General features: G+C 28.6%; 2 protein-coding genes and 1 long non-coding RNA gene across 4 annotated transcripts in view; 2 read left to right on the top strand and 1 right to left on the bottom strand.

The window, feature by feature from the left end:
- LOC123290885 overlaps positions 1-9837 on the top strand; it is a 47762-nt gene extending 37925 nt beyond the window's left edge. Inside the window, exons 4-5 of one of the 2 annotated variants that reach the window (XM_044871244.1) lie at positions 44-347; positions 6588-9837. In XM_044871244.1, the coding sequence (XP_044727179.1) occupies positions 44-347; positions 6588-9005 (2722 nt within the window). In that variant the 3' untranslated portion in view covers positions 9006-9837. The remainder of the gene's footprint in view (positions 1-43; positions 348-6587) is intronic. The other variant, XM_044871245.1, reaches the window with a different exon arrangement.
- Positions 9838-11648: 1811 nt separating this feature from the next.
- Positions 11649-15429, bottom strand: LOC123304823 (cell division control protein 6 homolog). Its single transcript, XM_044886395.1, has 3 exons — positions 14911-15429; positions 13310-13476; positions 11649-13091 (listed from the first exon to the last, which is right to left on the bottom strand). The coding sequence occupies exons 1-3, from the start codon at positions 15337-15339 to the stop codon at positions 12257-12259; spliced, it is 1431 nt and encodes a 476-aa protein (XP_044742330.1). The 5' UTR covers positions 15340-15429; the 3' UTR covers positions 11649-12256.
- Positions 15430-15529: 100 nt separating this feature from the next.
- On the top strand, positions 15530-16250 carry LOC123304831. Its single transcript, XR_006536800.1, has 3 exons — positions 15530-15677; positions 15802-15874; positions 16113-16250. It is a non-coding gene; the product is annotated as an uncharacterized LOC123304831 (long non-coding RNA).
- The last annotated feature ends 74 nt before the right edge of the window (positions 16251-16324 follow it).

Here is a 16324-nt window from a genome sequence, read left to right as displayed (position 1 = left end):
TGTAGGATTCTTTCTGATGATGATTTTTTAAATTTGTATTCAGAGACGTGGATCGTCAAGTTCTATTGCAACATGTAAAAGAACATTACATTCAACAACGGTTTGAGAATGTTTTGAGCAGTGATTCTACCACAAACCAAACATCCACACCAGCAAATCAACATCAACAACAAGGAACAGAAAGTAGTGAATTGAGTACGAGCAGTGAAATTGGAACCGCACAAACATTTGGCGAGAATAACAGCAATGATGATGAGGCAAGTGTTAATACACGCGGTGGCGGCGGCCAAGCACCATTTCGCTGTGGTCACTGTCACCAAGTATCAAACTGGAAGCATGTTATTCAGGTATTTACTAACACAATTGTCCTGATAGTACTAACTTCTTACTAATATCCAAAATAATCAATCCATTATTCGCTGTGCTATGTTTTCTGCTTCCTTATTCTTCGGCAGGAGGTCAGTCGTTATTATTGTCAAATTTTCTTGTAATTTTTTGAGAGTTTATCATGGTAAATGTATATTACATAAATATTCTTGATAAACCCTCTTTGGTAAGTAAAATAAATTCTCGCAGTAAAAGCTTAAATAGTTATTTAGGAGGTGCTATTTTTAACTCAAATTATTTAGAATTTCGAAGAAAAAAAACTTATTTCTTAATTTTATTTTCTGGTTTTTGCAACAATGAAAAATCTCGGATTTTCGTGTACAATTCCTTTTGGAAATAGATTTTGTAGCCTAGTAGACAAGAAAATTTTTGTGTACAAGCATTTTTCTAGAAGAATAATTTTTTAATTTAATCTTTTCGAATACGAATTCAAATCTTTCGGAATGCAAAAGTAGTATAATAGTTGTTTATGGGTAATAAAGTATACTATTGTTTTTATTTCAAAAGTTAATATCTTAAATAATTCTTAATTTTTTTGTTCAGCAATAAATTCTAAGAAATTTTTTGAGGAAAGTATGTGTTGAGAAAGTTTGAAGTAAAAACAATCGGAATCACGCATTTCATTTCACCATTTGTAACTTATTTAACGATTTTCTCAAAAATAACGTGGGGATAAATTGTCAACAAAAAATCAGCTAATTTAATAATTTACCAATATTTTAAATTTCACGAAATTCTTGACAACCTAAAAATAGTTTGGTACTACCTTAATATTTATCAAATGCAATCAGGTTTTTAAAGTTTAAAGTTTTTAATTACTGTTGTGTAAGTACCCACGTGTTTAGTGATGCATCTCGCTTATTGTTTTCTTACGGCTGACCATTTTAGGATTATTGAGAAAATTATTTGTGGGTTTAATTCTCTTGTTTCAAAGGCTGCCTAAAATTGTCCACACATGTTGCTGCTTCAAGGTTAGATTTAAACTCAAAGAAAATTGATTCCCTATTTAAAAAAAAAAAATTATTCTGGAAAAATGTAGAACATTTTATCTGTTTATTTTACTCACGAAATACGTTTATTTCAATACTTAATTAACCATAGAGCGATTTAGTAAATCTATCCAGAAATCTATGTGTCCATTCTGAAATTTTTCTAGGCCTTTTACTCATAGATTTTTCATTAATCACATCCAAAACAATCAATCAGGCTACTTGAAAAAATAACAACATTTCTCCCGATAACGATAAAAGCTAGGGCTTATAAGTTTATGGCGAATAAATACAATCCTAAGTCCAAATAATTAGTAATCGTCGAGTTAACAAAAAAGGTCCAGGGTACGAAACAGTAGGGAAACAAAATAAAAAATACACTTAAAAAAACTCAAAAACAAAAATTCGTATGCCTCACACTAAAAAAGTTTGAGTAAATCTACGTCGAAAATTATTTATTATTCTACTACGAGAATAGACACTGAATTTCATTGGTCCAAAAAAGAAAAAAAAATTTATTTGACTGGTAGAAGCGATAAATCTGGTAGAAAATCTTTTAATAAAGCAAATTCTTTCTAACACATCATTTTCTTTTTACATAATAATTTTTCTTGATGCATGTTTCGTTAATTAAAGTATTGTGCTAAAATTTAATATTGCTTGCTTTTTTTTAAAAATAATGTTGACAATGAAAATAAAATTGTTTATTTTTCTGTAAAATTTTTCATTTATCATTCATCAAATTTGCAATTCGATGTTAATTAATATTCAATAATGTATCTTATTTTTTTTTTAAATAATACATTCTCATATGATCATTATCTTGCAAAATACGTGAACATTCTTTGAGAGGAAAAAATAACCCACTACAAAATTTATCCATGCAATTACAAGTTTTTTGAAATAGGATAAATTTACTCGTTAGTATAGGTTACATTTTAGAATCCATTTTGAAAGACATCATTGGAAAAATTGGCTTGTATGGTGCTTTCGTAAAAAAGAGGAAATCACTGGAAAAAGTATTTCATCAAAATTAAATTTTTACATTTATTTCAAATTTTTGTGTACTTTAAGTCAAAGTCCCTGGGTACATTTTAGAATCCATTTTGAAAGAAATCATTGGAAAAATTGGCTTGTATGGTGCTTTCGTAATAACGAGGATATCATTAGAAAAAGTATTTCATCAAAATTATATTTTTATTTTAAATTTTTGTGTACTTTAAGTCAAAGTCCCTCATGTGTGATACTTTTAATAGCTTTTGTTAGCTTAACACCTTATACTCCTTAACATATGATGGTTAGACTGTACACTTCAGTGGAAAACGCACATTAAATATTTTCATTTATAGAAACGAAAAAATAACACAGACGTTGATATTAAATCGTAAATTTTCTGTAGGCGCTGTGAAATACGTACTCAAATAATAAGGTAGGGACATTACAGTCTGGGATGATAAGTTTCTATCTTAAACAAACTTTACTCAAGGCTCAAGCGTGGTATTTGTCATTTTAGAACGGTTGGAAATTTAAGAGGCTAGTTATCAACGTCGTATCTAATAAATTTTCCCTCTACACCAATTTTGAAAGCCGGGACCTCTATTTCAGAGTAATTTCCGGGCATCTATAAGTCCAAAAATAACTAGAAATAATAATAGAGGATCAGGTGTTGAGTTTTTAGGGAAAAAATTATTAATAAACAAATATTAAACCTTCGGATCTACCAAGTTTCAAAATTTCTTCAAGAATGGACTACGACTTTTATCCTAGCTTAAAAACTTGTACTATCTAGTGACAAATTAATGATATTATTATAATCTAAAACAAATAAATTAAATCTATTTGCGGGAAATTTTTCCAAAATTGATTTTATGGAGCTATAATATTTGGTTATTGATTTCAAAATTTATTTTTTAAAATATAACACGGCACAAAATATTAAAATTAATTTGTGAAAATTCTCATGATATTATTAATAAAACTACAGGTTCTGTCAAACAGACAATGGAGAAAACTCACGGATGAATTTCGAAAAATCCTTTCTTAAATGACACCTACACTATAAAATCAATATTCTCTCGAAATTTCAAACTTCTATCATTAGCGATTTATGCTAGACGTCCATATATCAGCCGGGACATCGCTTTTTTCCTCCTCCAGATTATTTCCCCCCTCAGAAATGTTTCTGATTTTAAATAATATACAAAAAAATATACTGGCTTGAAACACAGGCCTCGGAGTATTATAATGTTTTTCCAATCATTATGACCAAAGATATCTTCGCCATACAACGCTGATGATTATCAGAGACTTTAAAATCAATACACCAAATATTAAAACTAGCTGGCCGGATAATATATCCTATTTTCATGCAAGATAACGATTTCAAATAACTCGCTTCATTAATTTTAGGCCATACTTAAATTATATATATTCAAGAATAATAGAACTAACCGCGTTTACCTTTCGATTGAAAGGTATTATGTTTTGCATTTTTCTGGAATATCATTAATTAGTTTACAAAACAAATAATTCGGTATATTTTTCTAGACAAAAATTATTTATTTTATTTTTTTTTTACTTTTTTGTAGTGCTTCATACTGAACTCAGTGAGAAATAGCTAAAAAATATATCATCATAATATTTAAAAAAATAATTAAAATATGGAAATCAGTTATAAATAATTTTATTTTAAGTTGAAACATTTTGTTTTTGTATATTATAATAAAAATGAAAAAAAAAATTATATTAATAATTATTATGTAGAATATTGTTGTTAAAAAAAAAATTATTGAGAAAGCGCATGTAATTTTTTGAGAATATATTATTTATTTTAATTACGCAATTTGCTTTTATTTTTTTATTTATTGCAAGTTTTTTTTTTATATAAAAATACTCCAATCTATTTGAACCATAATTTTGAACAAACGTAGTAGTATGCATGATAATTTTTTTTTATTCTTAAATCTTTTATTAATTTTTTTCTTTTTTTTGGTAGTAGGTATTTTATTCTATTTTTTCACAAGTTTGGAGATTTGTATTCGCGGGTGATAGAAACAACTCTTAACCTATTTAAATTTTAATTAACAATAATTGCTAAGTCACACGTATAGTTATTATTTTTATAGTTCCCGAATTAATTAAAAGAATACGGGGAGCGCTAAATGGACGTTACTGTTTGAATTATAACATTTTTAAGTTTATTTTATTAGAACCATCTACCGCAATTATAAAAAAATATGTGCAGTGAAATTATAATAATGAAACCTTTTGTAAAAGATTATGGAAAATAATCGAATGAACGAAGAATAAAATGGCCACCATTTTTTAATAAACCACTAAAATGATATGGAGTAGCAGGATTACAATACCGTTACTTTAAAAGGCCTCACATAGTCCGCGGAGCAGCACTCTTATCGTTAAATTATCAATACATACTCGAATTAATTCATTTTGTCGAGTCTACCAAACTTTAGAAATTGCTACCTGTTCAAATAAGCTTGATAACGTCATATTTCAGCTATCGGTCTGAAAAAAACGCAGCAGGGAATTTGACGGACACTATGGTCACTTGAAAACATTAATTATTAAAAAATTCAGCAAAAGTGGACTTATGTATGTATTGAAAAACAAAAATATTTACATTAGAATAAGTACAGCATGTTCGAGGTGGTAGACTAGCTCTTCGGGGCAGTATTTAAAATATTATATTGTTTAATAATTATTAATGTTATCAAGTGGTCATAGTGTCCGACAAATTTCTTGCTGCATTTTTCCGATCGGTAGCTTAAATATAACTTTATCATGCTCATTTGAAAATGCAGCACTTTCGAAAAAAATCTTGGATAGACGGTTTCGTAGACTCGCCAAAAGGAAGCCACTAACGAAGTTTCAAGAATTTATTAATCATTTAACAATAAGAGTGCTGCCCCGCGGACAACACATTAGATTTGGCTTTTGGTCATCCTGATTAAAAGCCCAAATATGCGAATCCCTCTAAAACCATTTGTTTCGTATTTCTATATGAAATTTCTTTATGAAACCAAAAGCCAAATCCATTGTTAAATATTCGGGGTCCTTTATCAACTACTAGATGAAAAAAAAATTAATAATGATAACTATAACGATTAATTAAATATCAGGATTCAAACTTGAACGTTCATTTTTCGTCGCCTCCATAATAATCATTGAAAACAGAAACGAGCTAATAGTTTTCAGTCAATGTTTCAACTGAAGCATTATAAACTCTTGATAATTAGACCGGCGCGGCGATCCATTGACAAAAACATAATTCTTAAGGTTCTGTATGCCAGTTGTAAAAGTCAAAATGTTTTGATTATTCATATCATAGTCAGATGAATCAAAACTGGGTGAAATATCTGGATGAATAAATTCTGACAACAATCATACCCATTATTTCCGTTTCAATTTATTTTGAATAAAGACATAACTTGAGAATGATTGTTTTATGCAATGGCAAAGAACTGAATTCGAAGTTTGCATTGAATAATAAATAATTAGTGTCCTAAATAAATTTACAAGTAAATGCCAATCAATAGTTTTGAAAAATTTTTTAAGAAATAAAACCAGAAGCACGTACGAAACAGGTATCAATTTTTGAGTATCATTGGTTCACCATCCCTGGTATAGGCCTTTTAACAGCCTTTTAAGCGCAAGCACCTCCGTCATTGTTCGAGCAGCTATTAATAAGTTGCACAAAAATACAATATATTTTTCATTTTATTACATTAGTTTTTTGACATACTGCGCGAAACAAAAAGTAACAATTTTTTTAAATGAAAAGGTCTGTTGTTTATCATTGGAATAAAAGATGACCAGGTCTCATAAAAAAAAATTACAAATTTTTATATCTCGGAAGTAGATGTGAGTAAAAATTATTAAACTAGATTAGAATTGCTGTTTGAAGAAATTTCGTTGCTCTTAATTTTTCAATGCAAACTACGAATCGAAAGTCTACGCCGATACACGAGAATTGAGAGAATTGATTATTTCTACAATTAGCAACAAACAATTCGAAACCTTGAGATTAATAAAAAATTTAAATATTATGTTTTAATAACCATACGTGTAAGAATTTGTTTTCTATGGTTCAAGTAAATTTTTACTATAACAATTTTTTTCGCTTTAAAATCAACAACCAATTTTTTTTTAAATGACTGAAGAATTGTGAACATAGAAAAATTTCTTTTACAGCGTCACTGTCGACTTAAACATCGCGGTAATATAAGCGTTTTAACAGAAGACACGGCAGAAATAACTAACAATGTACAAAATATAAGCTCGTCGAATACAGCGAAGACTGACAGCGAAAGTCAATGTGTACTTTGTCCATTTAAAAGTAATTCCTCGTCGATATTTTTAACACACATGGAGAAACATTCATCACAATCTGATATAGCGGTATATCGCTGTATCATGTGTACATTTAATGCTACTGATCATAAAGAATTCATATCACATTTATCGTTACATAATATAGAAACAACGGGTATCGAATCAAAGCTATTTGGTAACTTACCTTCATCGAAAGAAAATACGGAAAATAGTAAACGATTTAAATGTACGTTTTGTCCTTATGTTAGTAACAGTAAAAATCAATTTTACTACCATGAACAATTTCATAAGCCACGGGGGGCACAATTTAAATGTAATCTCTGCAGTTATAATGTAACACGACGCCATTTATTACATCAGCATTTAAAAATTCATGGTATTTCTTCTGTTAAAAGAGAAACCAGAAACACCAGAATTGAGACAGAAATACCATTAGTTTGGATTCAATTCGAAAATGAATTTATAAAAATGTATAAATGTCCACAATGTCCACAAACGAATATCGATAAAGTAGTCATTGAAAAACATGAAAAAGGTCACGAAAATTTACGTTCAGAAACATTAGAAATTAATTGTAAAGATTGTACGTTTGGTACAAATACTCAAGAAATTTTAGACGCTCATAATAAATATCATCAAGGAGTATTTGGAACCATACATTGTCTAGTAAATAAGGAAAAATCAGATGAAGAGCAAATTTCACAGTTGAGTAAAGTATTACGACCACTTGAAGAAAATATCGAAGTTCAAACGAATAATAACAATGATAAAGAAATTCATTTTTGTGATAATTGTCCAGCACGATTTTTATCTGAAACCGAATACTTGGATCATTTAAAATCTCATCGAACGAAATTAACTCATCGATGTCCATGTTGTAATTACTCCACAAATCAAGAAAACATCTTAAATGGACATTTAAAAGTGCATACTGAAGATTATCAAGAACAAAGTAAACTTTTACAAACAATATTTCCAACAAACCAAGTTAATAAATGTCCTCGTACTGCAATATTAATGGATGTCCCAGAAATAAAAGGTCCTGCATGGATCGTTGTATCCATGAATTCACCGCCAAAATTAAAAGAGAATGATATTATTAGTGAAACAACAATTATTCCAAAGAAATATTATCGATGTAAATTGTGCCCTGATAAATTTTGCAAATATCCTGCTTTAAAGTTCCATAAAAAATTACATGGTAGCGACAATCCATTTAAATGCTCACAGTGTAATTATGCAACAACAACCAAAGCTGGTTTGTTAAAACACGATTACAATCATAATCATATCGATTCGGATCCTGAAATTGACGAGATCAATCTACCCAATGGTGATTTGGAAATTAAGCAACCTCAAATACAATCACCTCCAACAACAAGCCCACTTTATGTGGATGATCAATTTGGTATTCTAATGCATGGTAGCCCTGAATTTATTTATCCAACTTACGTTAAAAATGGTAAGGTCAAAGAAAAACGCTATAAATGTCACAAATGTCCATCAGCGTTTGAAAAACGAGAACAATATCGAAATCATTTAACGTTACATGGTTCCAAACAAAAATATTGTTGTAAACAATGTGATTATTCTGTAAAATATTATGCAAATTATGTTCAACATTTACGAAAGCATAAACTGAATGAAGATGCACAAGCCGTTAAATTAAAAAATCATACCGAAAATCAAAATGGTACAATTGAAAATGAAACAATAGTTTCTATACCAGAAATATATGTACCTCCTTTAAAGATATCGGTCGCAGATCGACAAGCTTTAATGTTATTACAGCAACGTCGAACATCTGATCAACCCAAGGACAGTAATGAAAATGAACGTAAACAATATCCATGTCCGAATTGTCCATACTCAAATTCTCGACGCGATTCAATTGATAATCATATTAAAAGACATATTTCAATAGGTGGGATTACAAGTAACTTTACATGTAAATATTGTGACTTTTCAGTGCCTCAATCACATTTCTTACGAGATCATGTTAAGGTACATTTTCTACCATTAAAAATATACAAACCCGAAGCGTATATGTGTTATGAACAGATACAGATTTGGTCAAAAAATGACGAGAATGATGAAACGTTAATTTTTGCAGATGAATCAGATTTAAAAAATAATGTGTATAAATTTAATCCACCAATTGAAATTGATTCTGACGATACAATGGAAATAGATAGTCAAGAGTCTGTTATTGTTAATATAAGTAATGGTGAAGTGATTTTTAAAAATGATACCCCTAATGATACCAAAGACAATTGAAAATAATAATTTACAAGTAATTGTGATATAGTTTAATTCTTAATTAAAAAAAATTAATAGTGTGCATTAACTTTTGAACTGTGTTTGAATTTTTTTTAATAATTTATAGTCATAATATAGTCAGCCACTTTGTGGAGAGAGTAGTTTGAGCAGTGTTATATTACGTAGTCGGGCCAAACTGATGCGAATATTGTTCGCGAACGAAAAGTGTGAATAAGGAGACTTTTCAAATAAGTTTTTTGTTGTAGATTTTTTGAATTTTTTTTTGCATCACCTCTATATCTATATGTAGAGAGCATTGCACTTTAATGGTGCGATTTCATGGAGACGCTGACGCTAACACATGGTATAAGAGTGCCATCTAGATAAAAAGCAGCGATAAAGCTGAAAATATTTGAGCCAAGCTTCAATTAGTTAACGCTGGTATCATTTACTTGACGCTAAAAATGCTATATCGAAATGAATTATATTCGATATTATGAAGCAGTTTTAAAATACTTCAGACAGACAGTTGCGCTTGTTAGATATTATTTAATAATTATTTATAAAACATTACAATAAAAAACATATTATGTTAATATATTTAAAAATAGGTTACCGTTTATGTTTTATGATTTGATGCTGCTTTCCTTTTTATCTAGATGAAACTCTGATCGAAATTATACCATGTGATAAAATTTGACGCTAAAAGCTAGCGTCAAGCAACACCATGAAATCAAACCTTAAAATATATAATTCAAAGAGGAAAACTTCTTTTTAGTTTTTTTTATTCGACGTGCCATTAACGTGATAGGGCTTTTTAATTTTAAATATTTCTTGATTAAAATTAGTAAATTGAAATTTTTATAAGAATCAAAGTTGTAGAAAATAAAATTACAACCATTTATATTTTTACTTTCTATTTCAAAAATCCTTGAACGAGGGTAAAATCAAAGTTATCATATATTTCTGTTACTTAAATATCAAAATTTCCGGAAGGATTTATACCCTCTTCTTTAAAACAAATTGTCAACATTAGTGGCTGTGATTGGCGAGTTTTTTGAGCGCGTTTCAACAATGGTACAATACAGTCTTAATTGATACAATTCGTAGGTATTTATTAAAACTAAAAAAATCATTTATACTTATCATTAATTTAATGCATTTAAAAGTTCCTAATTCTGAAATTTGTAAGTGTAAATATGAAAAATATGTTAATGGTAAGTATACTGTCGAAAGATTTTAATTGTTAAGGAATAAACAAGTTGAAGCTTGAAACGACTGAAAAATCGTTTCAAGCTCTCAAGAAAGCGTCAAATAGAAAAGCATGTAATTACTTTAAATCTTTCCTTTTTAACAATTTATTTCAGTTATCTTAAATTTAATCATTTCTTGCGATTGTAATTTATGTATCGATTGTGATATATATCAAATAAATTGTATATACGGAAAAAAAAAATTAGTTTTGTAAGAAAGAATATTTGAATAAAAATTAATACGATTATATCAAGTTCAATAACGGATAAAATATGATTAAAACACTTTTATAATAAAAAAAATAAATTTATTGTACCAGCATTACGTTTTCATAAAAATAATAAATAACACAAATTATTATTCTAATAAAAGAAAATTGGTTTACAAAAGTTAACTATTATTAATTAATCCTATTCAAATTCTAATTTACAGGAACGTCTTAAATTTTAAAGATTTTAAATTAATAAGTCTTTAAAATTAATTACACATTAAATATGAAATTATCCTACTTTTAGGTTTTTTTCTATCATAAAAAATGATCATCGTTTATTTACAAATAATAATACTTTCTTGTTCTCATGAAATTGATTATTCTTTTTTCAATTACCTTAGTATTTTTGGAAAATTTGGATTAATCACAAAAGTAAATCTGTATTCATTACAGATTTCGATTAAAAATTACAGAAATACAGAAACAAAAGAAAGTTTAAATATATCACAAAAAAGTTAAAAAATATTATGTTTAATATGGTCCACAGACGTTAAATATTTTCAAATTTAAATCCCGTTTAATGTTAGCTGAAGTATCGATATTGAAACGGATATTTTCTCTGTAAATTTACTACCCCATACATTGAAAATATATTTGTCTCACCTCCGTGCAGTCATCTTTTTACTCACTGTGCAAGACGAAGTTGTCGCTTTCCGCCTCCGTCGCGTCGGTGAGAAAAATAGTTTACACACCACGGGAGCAAGTAAATAATGTCGCAGATCTCATGATTGTCACAACGAACATGAGATCTGAAAATTCTTTACTTTTGCTCCCTAAGTGTGTAATATATACCATTGTTCTCAAGGAAAAAATACATAACGAAAAATAGCATCCGCTTTTAAATATATATATTAACGTAAGATTGTTAAAAAGTGTTACAAAAAACCACTCCAACCTACGCTAACTCGACACCTATTAACTAAAATCAACACATTTACTTATGTTTAATTGGTCCCCTGATGGAAAAAATATTTGGAAAAAGAATAAGTCTTAATAAGTTTTAGAAAACTCTGAAAAAGTCTTAGAAACTTTAAAAAAGTATTAAGAACTCTGAATTAGACTAGTCCGAAAACGTTGAGAAATTCAAAGTTCCTAAGACTTTCATATTCTTTCTTCAAATATTTTTTACACCAGGGTCTGGATCTAGTTAGCACAATTGAGGTGGTTGTTTGCTCTTTTTTGAAGATAAATTTACAACTTTACTAGTTATTTTATTTTAAGGAAGAATGAGAATAATATCACCTTAAATTATATATTAAATAAATTATACTATTTTATTTGAAAATCAAAATCACAAACCGATATCAATAATGTTGATTAAAAATTATTTTAATTTGGATCGCGATTGTATTTCTATTTAGATGCATAGTTTCGAATTCTCTGATTAACATTAGTTTCATGATAATCAATTACATAGAAGTAAATAAAATCCAAAATCAAATTTCGTCACTTCCCATTTGTTTGCAAATTTGAGTTTACATCAGTCTTCGCTATTTTTAGAATTAAGCAATGTACATGAGCAGGTAAGTAGTAAACATACAGAGGGTAAAAATAATATTCGTATTAATTTTATTTGTGGAAGGTGAACGGATTGTTCTGAGGTTTTTGTCTCTTTCTCAGATTCAAGATTTTAATTATAATGAGTTTACATTCCCAAATATTGAATGTATTTATAGTCGTGTGGACCACAAAAATTATTAAAACGAAATAAACAAATTATAAAACTTAAAAAATAAATCTTGTTTTACACTAAACAAGATACGTCATTTAATATTTCTGACATTAAATTTTTATCTTTCATAATGGCAAATATATCTTCTTCATTCCATTCTAAACAGATTTTTTGTAATCGAATATTATCTTTTTTACCACTAAGTCGAAGGATACCACGTGATTCAATTAACGTTAATAAACTAGTAAATTCTGATTGATCAACAGCTAAAATATTCTTTTTACCACAAACTTTTCGATAAACATCAAATAATTTACCAACAGTAATAATTTTATTTTTACCTTTTTTTATAATTAAAATTAAACAACATAATAAAATCTTTTGTTGTAATGGAAAACCTTCTTCAATCGTTTGATTTAACGATTGTGATGTGGTATAAACATTATTCAATACAGTCATCACATCTTTTAATTCAATTTTTGTATGAATTATATCACAATTTGAGTCTAATGGTTGTAAAACTTTTTTATGTTGTTGATCAGCTAATTCAACAGCACGTCGTCCTATATCTAAAGCACGTCTAGCATCACCCGATACTGCCGCAACTTTACCAGCTAACATTTGCATTGCAACCGGTGCAAATGAATCTAATACATTCGCTTCGGTTAAACGTTGTTTCATTATTTCAACAATTTGTTCTTTTTTATATGGAGCAAAATGCATTAGTTTTGGTCTTAAACTAGTGTGAGCTTGGAGTCTGGGTAATACACGATCAGTCAAATCTAAAGCGTTTGCAATACCAACGAGAATTACACTATTTACATATCTTGCAGGCCATTCGAATAATGTATACAATACGGATTGTTTTCGGCTTTCTAATTGATCTAATTCATCCAATATCAATAAACTAAAAATAAATAACATTTCATGAATCCAAAGTATTCAATTTTTTAAAGCGTAAACTTTAATGGTTTACGAAAAAGTAAAACTATCCAAATTTGAAAATTTAAGATACAAAATAAAAATTTATCTACAGCATAAACTAAGCGCTATTTATAAATTTTCTTACGTTTGCGATCTTTTCATAATAAATAGGTGGAGTTTCATGGGAAAAAATATACTTACGTTGGGGTAGAAGTTGTTGAAAAATGTTTTTCTAAGCTATTTACATAATCTTTTTCAGTCTTTCCATTCACTTTGAGCTTAAGGGATATCGCAATATGTGAAAAAATAGAACTTGATGACTTAATAGAAGTACAATTCAAATAAATGTCATGGAACGATCTTTCAAACTGTAAAAGAAATAAAACAGTAGTAAATGAGTTACAAGAATATTGTTATATTCGTATTGTAATACCCTGTATATAGGGTGGACCATTTTAATCTATTATGGCTAATAGCTCGTTTTATAATTAAACAATCTTAAAATAATTTAAGGTCCTAAAAACATGTAAAGGACATTCGTCTGTGTCCATGACTTGACCTAAAATTATCGATAAACTCCAAGCGAAATATAACTTTAAGTCGCATTTACTCCGAAAGCTGGGGAATTTCAAAAAATGTTAGTTTTTTAATCAGGATAAACTTTCCTATTTAAAGTGATATTCTAGCCATATTATAGGATCTAAATTCTTAAATCTAAGAAATCCGAACTAGGTCTAATCGGATGTCCCTTATCAAACTCTGCAACTTTTTATACCATGCATATATGTAATATGCAAGGTATACTAAGTTTAGTCCCAAGTTAGTACCGCTTAAAAATATTGATGCTATGAACAATATTTTGGTATAGGTGCTCATAAAATCACCTAATTAGTCCATTTTCGGCTGTCTGTCCTTCTGTCTGCCAACACGATAACTCAAAAACGAAAAAAAATATCAAGCTGAAATTTTTACAGCGTACACAAGACGTAAAAAGTGAGGTCAAGTTCGTAAATGAGCAACATAGGCCAATTGGGTCTTGACCTATGAGTCCGTAAGACCCATCTTGTAAACCGTTAGAGATAGAACAAAAGTTTAAATGTAAAAAATGTTCCTTATCAAAAAATAAACAACTTTTGTTTGAAACATTTTTTCGTAAACATCACTGTTTACCCGTGAGGGCGCAAATTAGGCGTAAATTGTATAGTATGTATTATATGGAGAAATCAGTTACGTTTGTATGACATGTATGTATGTGTAATGTGACAGAGTAATCAACACTGTCTTTGCATGGTATTTTAACAATTAACTCAGTCAATTGTTTGTTTTCACTTGTGTTTAAGTTATTTTTTGATTGATTAACTACAAAACGAAAAAATTTGTGTTGTTTTTCTTTCTACAAATTCATTTTTTAGAAACAGTAAAAAATAAGAAATATTTACTTAAACCAAAAAATTTAAAAAGCGTGAAGTCTTATGACGAAAATCAAAAATTTTACAAATAGTTCGGTTAATTTAGGCCCCCATAAGATCAACAGGTTGCATTAGATTGTTTACTTTATTTAGTACAGACGAAAACCTGATGGACATATGAAAAACTTTATCCCAATTTATTTAAAATTTTGTTCTGGTACGATTAAAAATAATTTCGATGCTTCGAATCAAATTTCTATTAGCCTCAAATAATGACACTTTATAAGCAAATTTTTTCGGTTGAGCTTTACAAAACAAGCCTTTATTTACTAATTATCTAGACAAGTCTGTAAACTATATAAGTGTTTAGATATTTTTTATAAAACTACATACCTTATAATTTTTTAAAATATAACTTAATGTAGCTGTTTTTCCTGTGCCAGGTGGTCCACTAATATAAACTGATCCCGACTTATTATCATTGATATGCAATTGTAAAAATTCACTAAGTTCTTGAATTTCTTGATCCCGACCAACCATTTGATTCGGAATCGAACTATGTAAAGTTTTTAAAAGATTCTTATATTCGTGTTTTACATCTGTAAATAGTCGTTTTGGTTCAATTTTTGGTTCTTCTAATATTAATTTATTCAATAACGTTGATGGTGAAATTGGAGAATTCGTTGTACACTGTATTTTCGATGGACTGCATAAAATTTCTTCGTTACTATTTTCATTTTGTTTTTTAATACTTTTCTTGCGTCGAACACGTTTTGGTGGTGTTAAAGTTGTCGTTTCTTTTTTATTACGAGTTACAACCATTATTTAAATTAAAATATTAATTTTATTAATGACAGAATATATACTCCATTAACGAATAATATTATTTTGGCGGAATATTTTCGCGGTTTATTTTTTATTTGTAGCTATGCGCCATCTATAAAAGTCAACTCGGATGGTAAGTGTACTCGTTAGTTCATTTTTCCACCACAGTAAAAATTAGTGTCGTTACCAAAATAAATAGCCTCTTTCATTGCTTTTCTGGGTTCAATTTGAGAGGGACGTGTTATTTTATCTCGTGTCATCGTCGAATTCACTGAGGAAATCAGTGACTTAGGACGAGTGTGATTTTCTAAAACACACTCAATATGAGAGCAAAGGTATATTTTTTAAATTAATATTCTTTTAATCATCTAAAATTTAAATGTAAAAAAAAATTGAGTGATTTCTTCATTTTGTTTTTCACATGCAGTAACACGGTTTTATTTTTTTGTTTTAATTTAGTGGCGTAAGAAGCGTATGCGAAGGCTAAAGCGAAAGCGCAGGAAGATGCGTGCAAGGTCCAAGTAAACTGAATGTAAGTAATTTTCATTTATTTTTTGGAAAACTAACAAAATCCATCATAACCTATGGTTATTTCCGGTATAGTCAAACATGTTACTTTCGGCACTTGTGTGGAAGTACACCACGGTACACACGTGTTTTTGAAAACCATGGTGTCAGTATTCTTAGTTTCCTATGGTTTCCTATCCTAAAAAACTGAAAATACATTTTTATATAAATACTAATAACAATCTCGTTTCTATTTTTTCCAGACGCAACAGTGGAAGTTCTTGACACAAAAAAACATTGACTCTCCATAATTGCCTGTATTCTAACCTTTAAACATTTATGTTATGTATTATAAGGATTTAAATTTCGATTTCTTAATAAAATTGAAAATCTAAATAAAATTTGTATTTTTTCTTATTTCCTAAATCCTAATTAACACCAATTCTTAACCAATTAGTACAAAATAAAATTTTAA

Source organism: Chrysoperla carnea, chromosome 1 (genome assembly GCF_905475395.1).
Source record: "Chrysoperla carnea chromosome 1, inChrCarn1.1, whole genome shotgun sequence".
Lineage (NCBI taxonomy): Eukaryota > Metazoa > Arthropoda > Insecta > Neuroptera > Chrysopidae > Chrysoperla > Chrysoperla carnea.
Note: the sequence above shows the minus strand (reverse complement) of the source record. Positions and strands in the feature narration are given on the sequence as shown.

What these genes read in the sequence shown, in the direction of transcription:
- LOC123304823 (XM_044886395.1), bottom strand. Translation starts at nt 15,339, where the DNA reads ATGGTTGTAACTCGTAATAAAAAAGAAACGACAACTTTAACACCACCA. An exon ending in ATATTTTAAAAAATTATAAG is followed by an intron (nt 13,477 to 14,910) that starts GTATGTAGTTTT and finishes TTTCTTTTACAG; the next exon opens with TTTGAAAGATCGTTCCATGA. An exon ending in TCAACAACTTCTACCCCAAC is followed by an intron (nt 13,092 to 13,309) that starts GTAAGTATATTT and finishes ATTTATTTTTAG; the next exon opens with TTTATTGATATTGGATGAAT.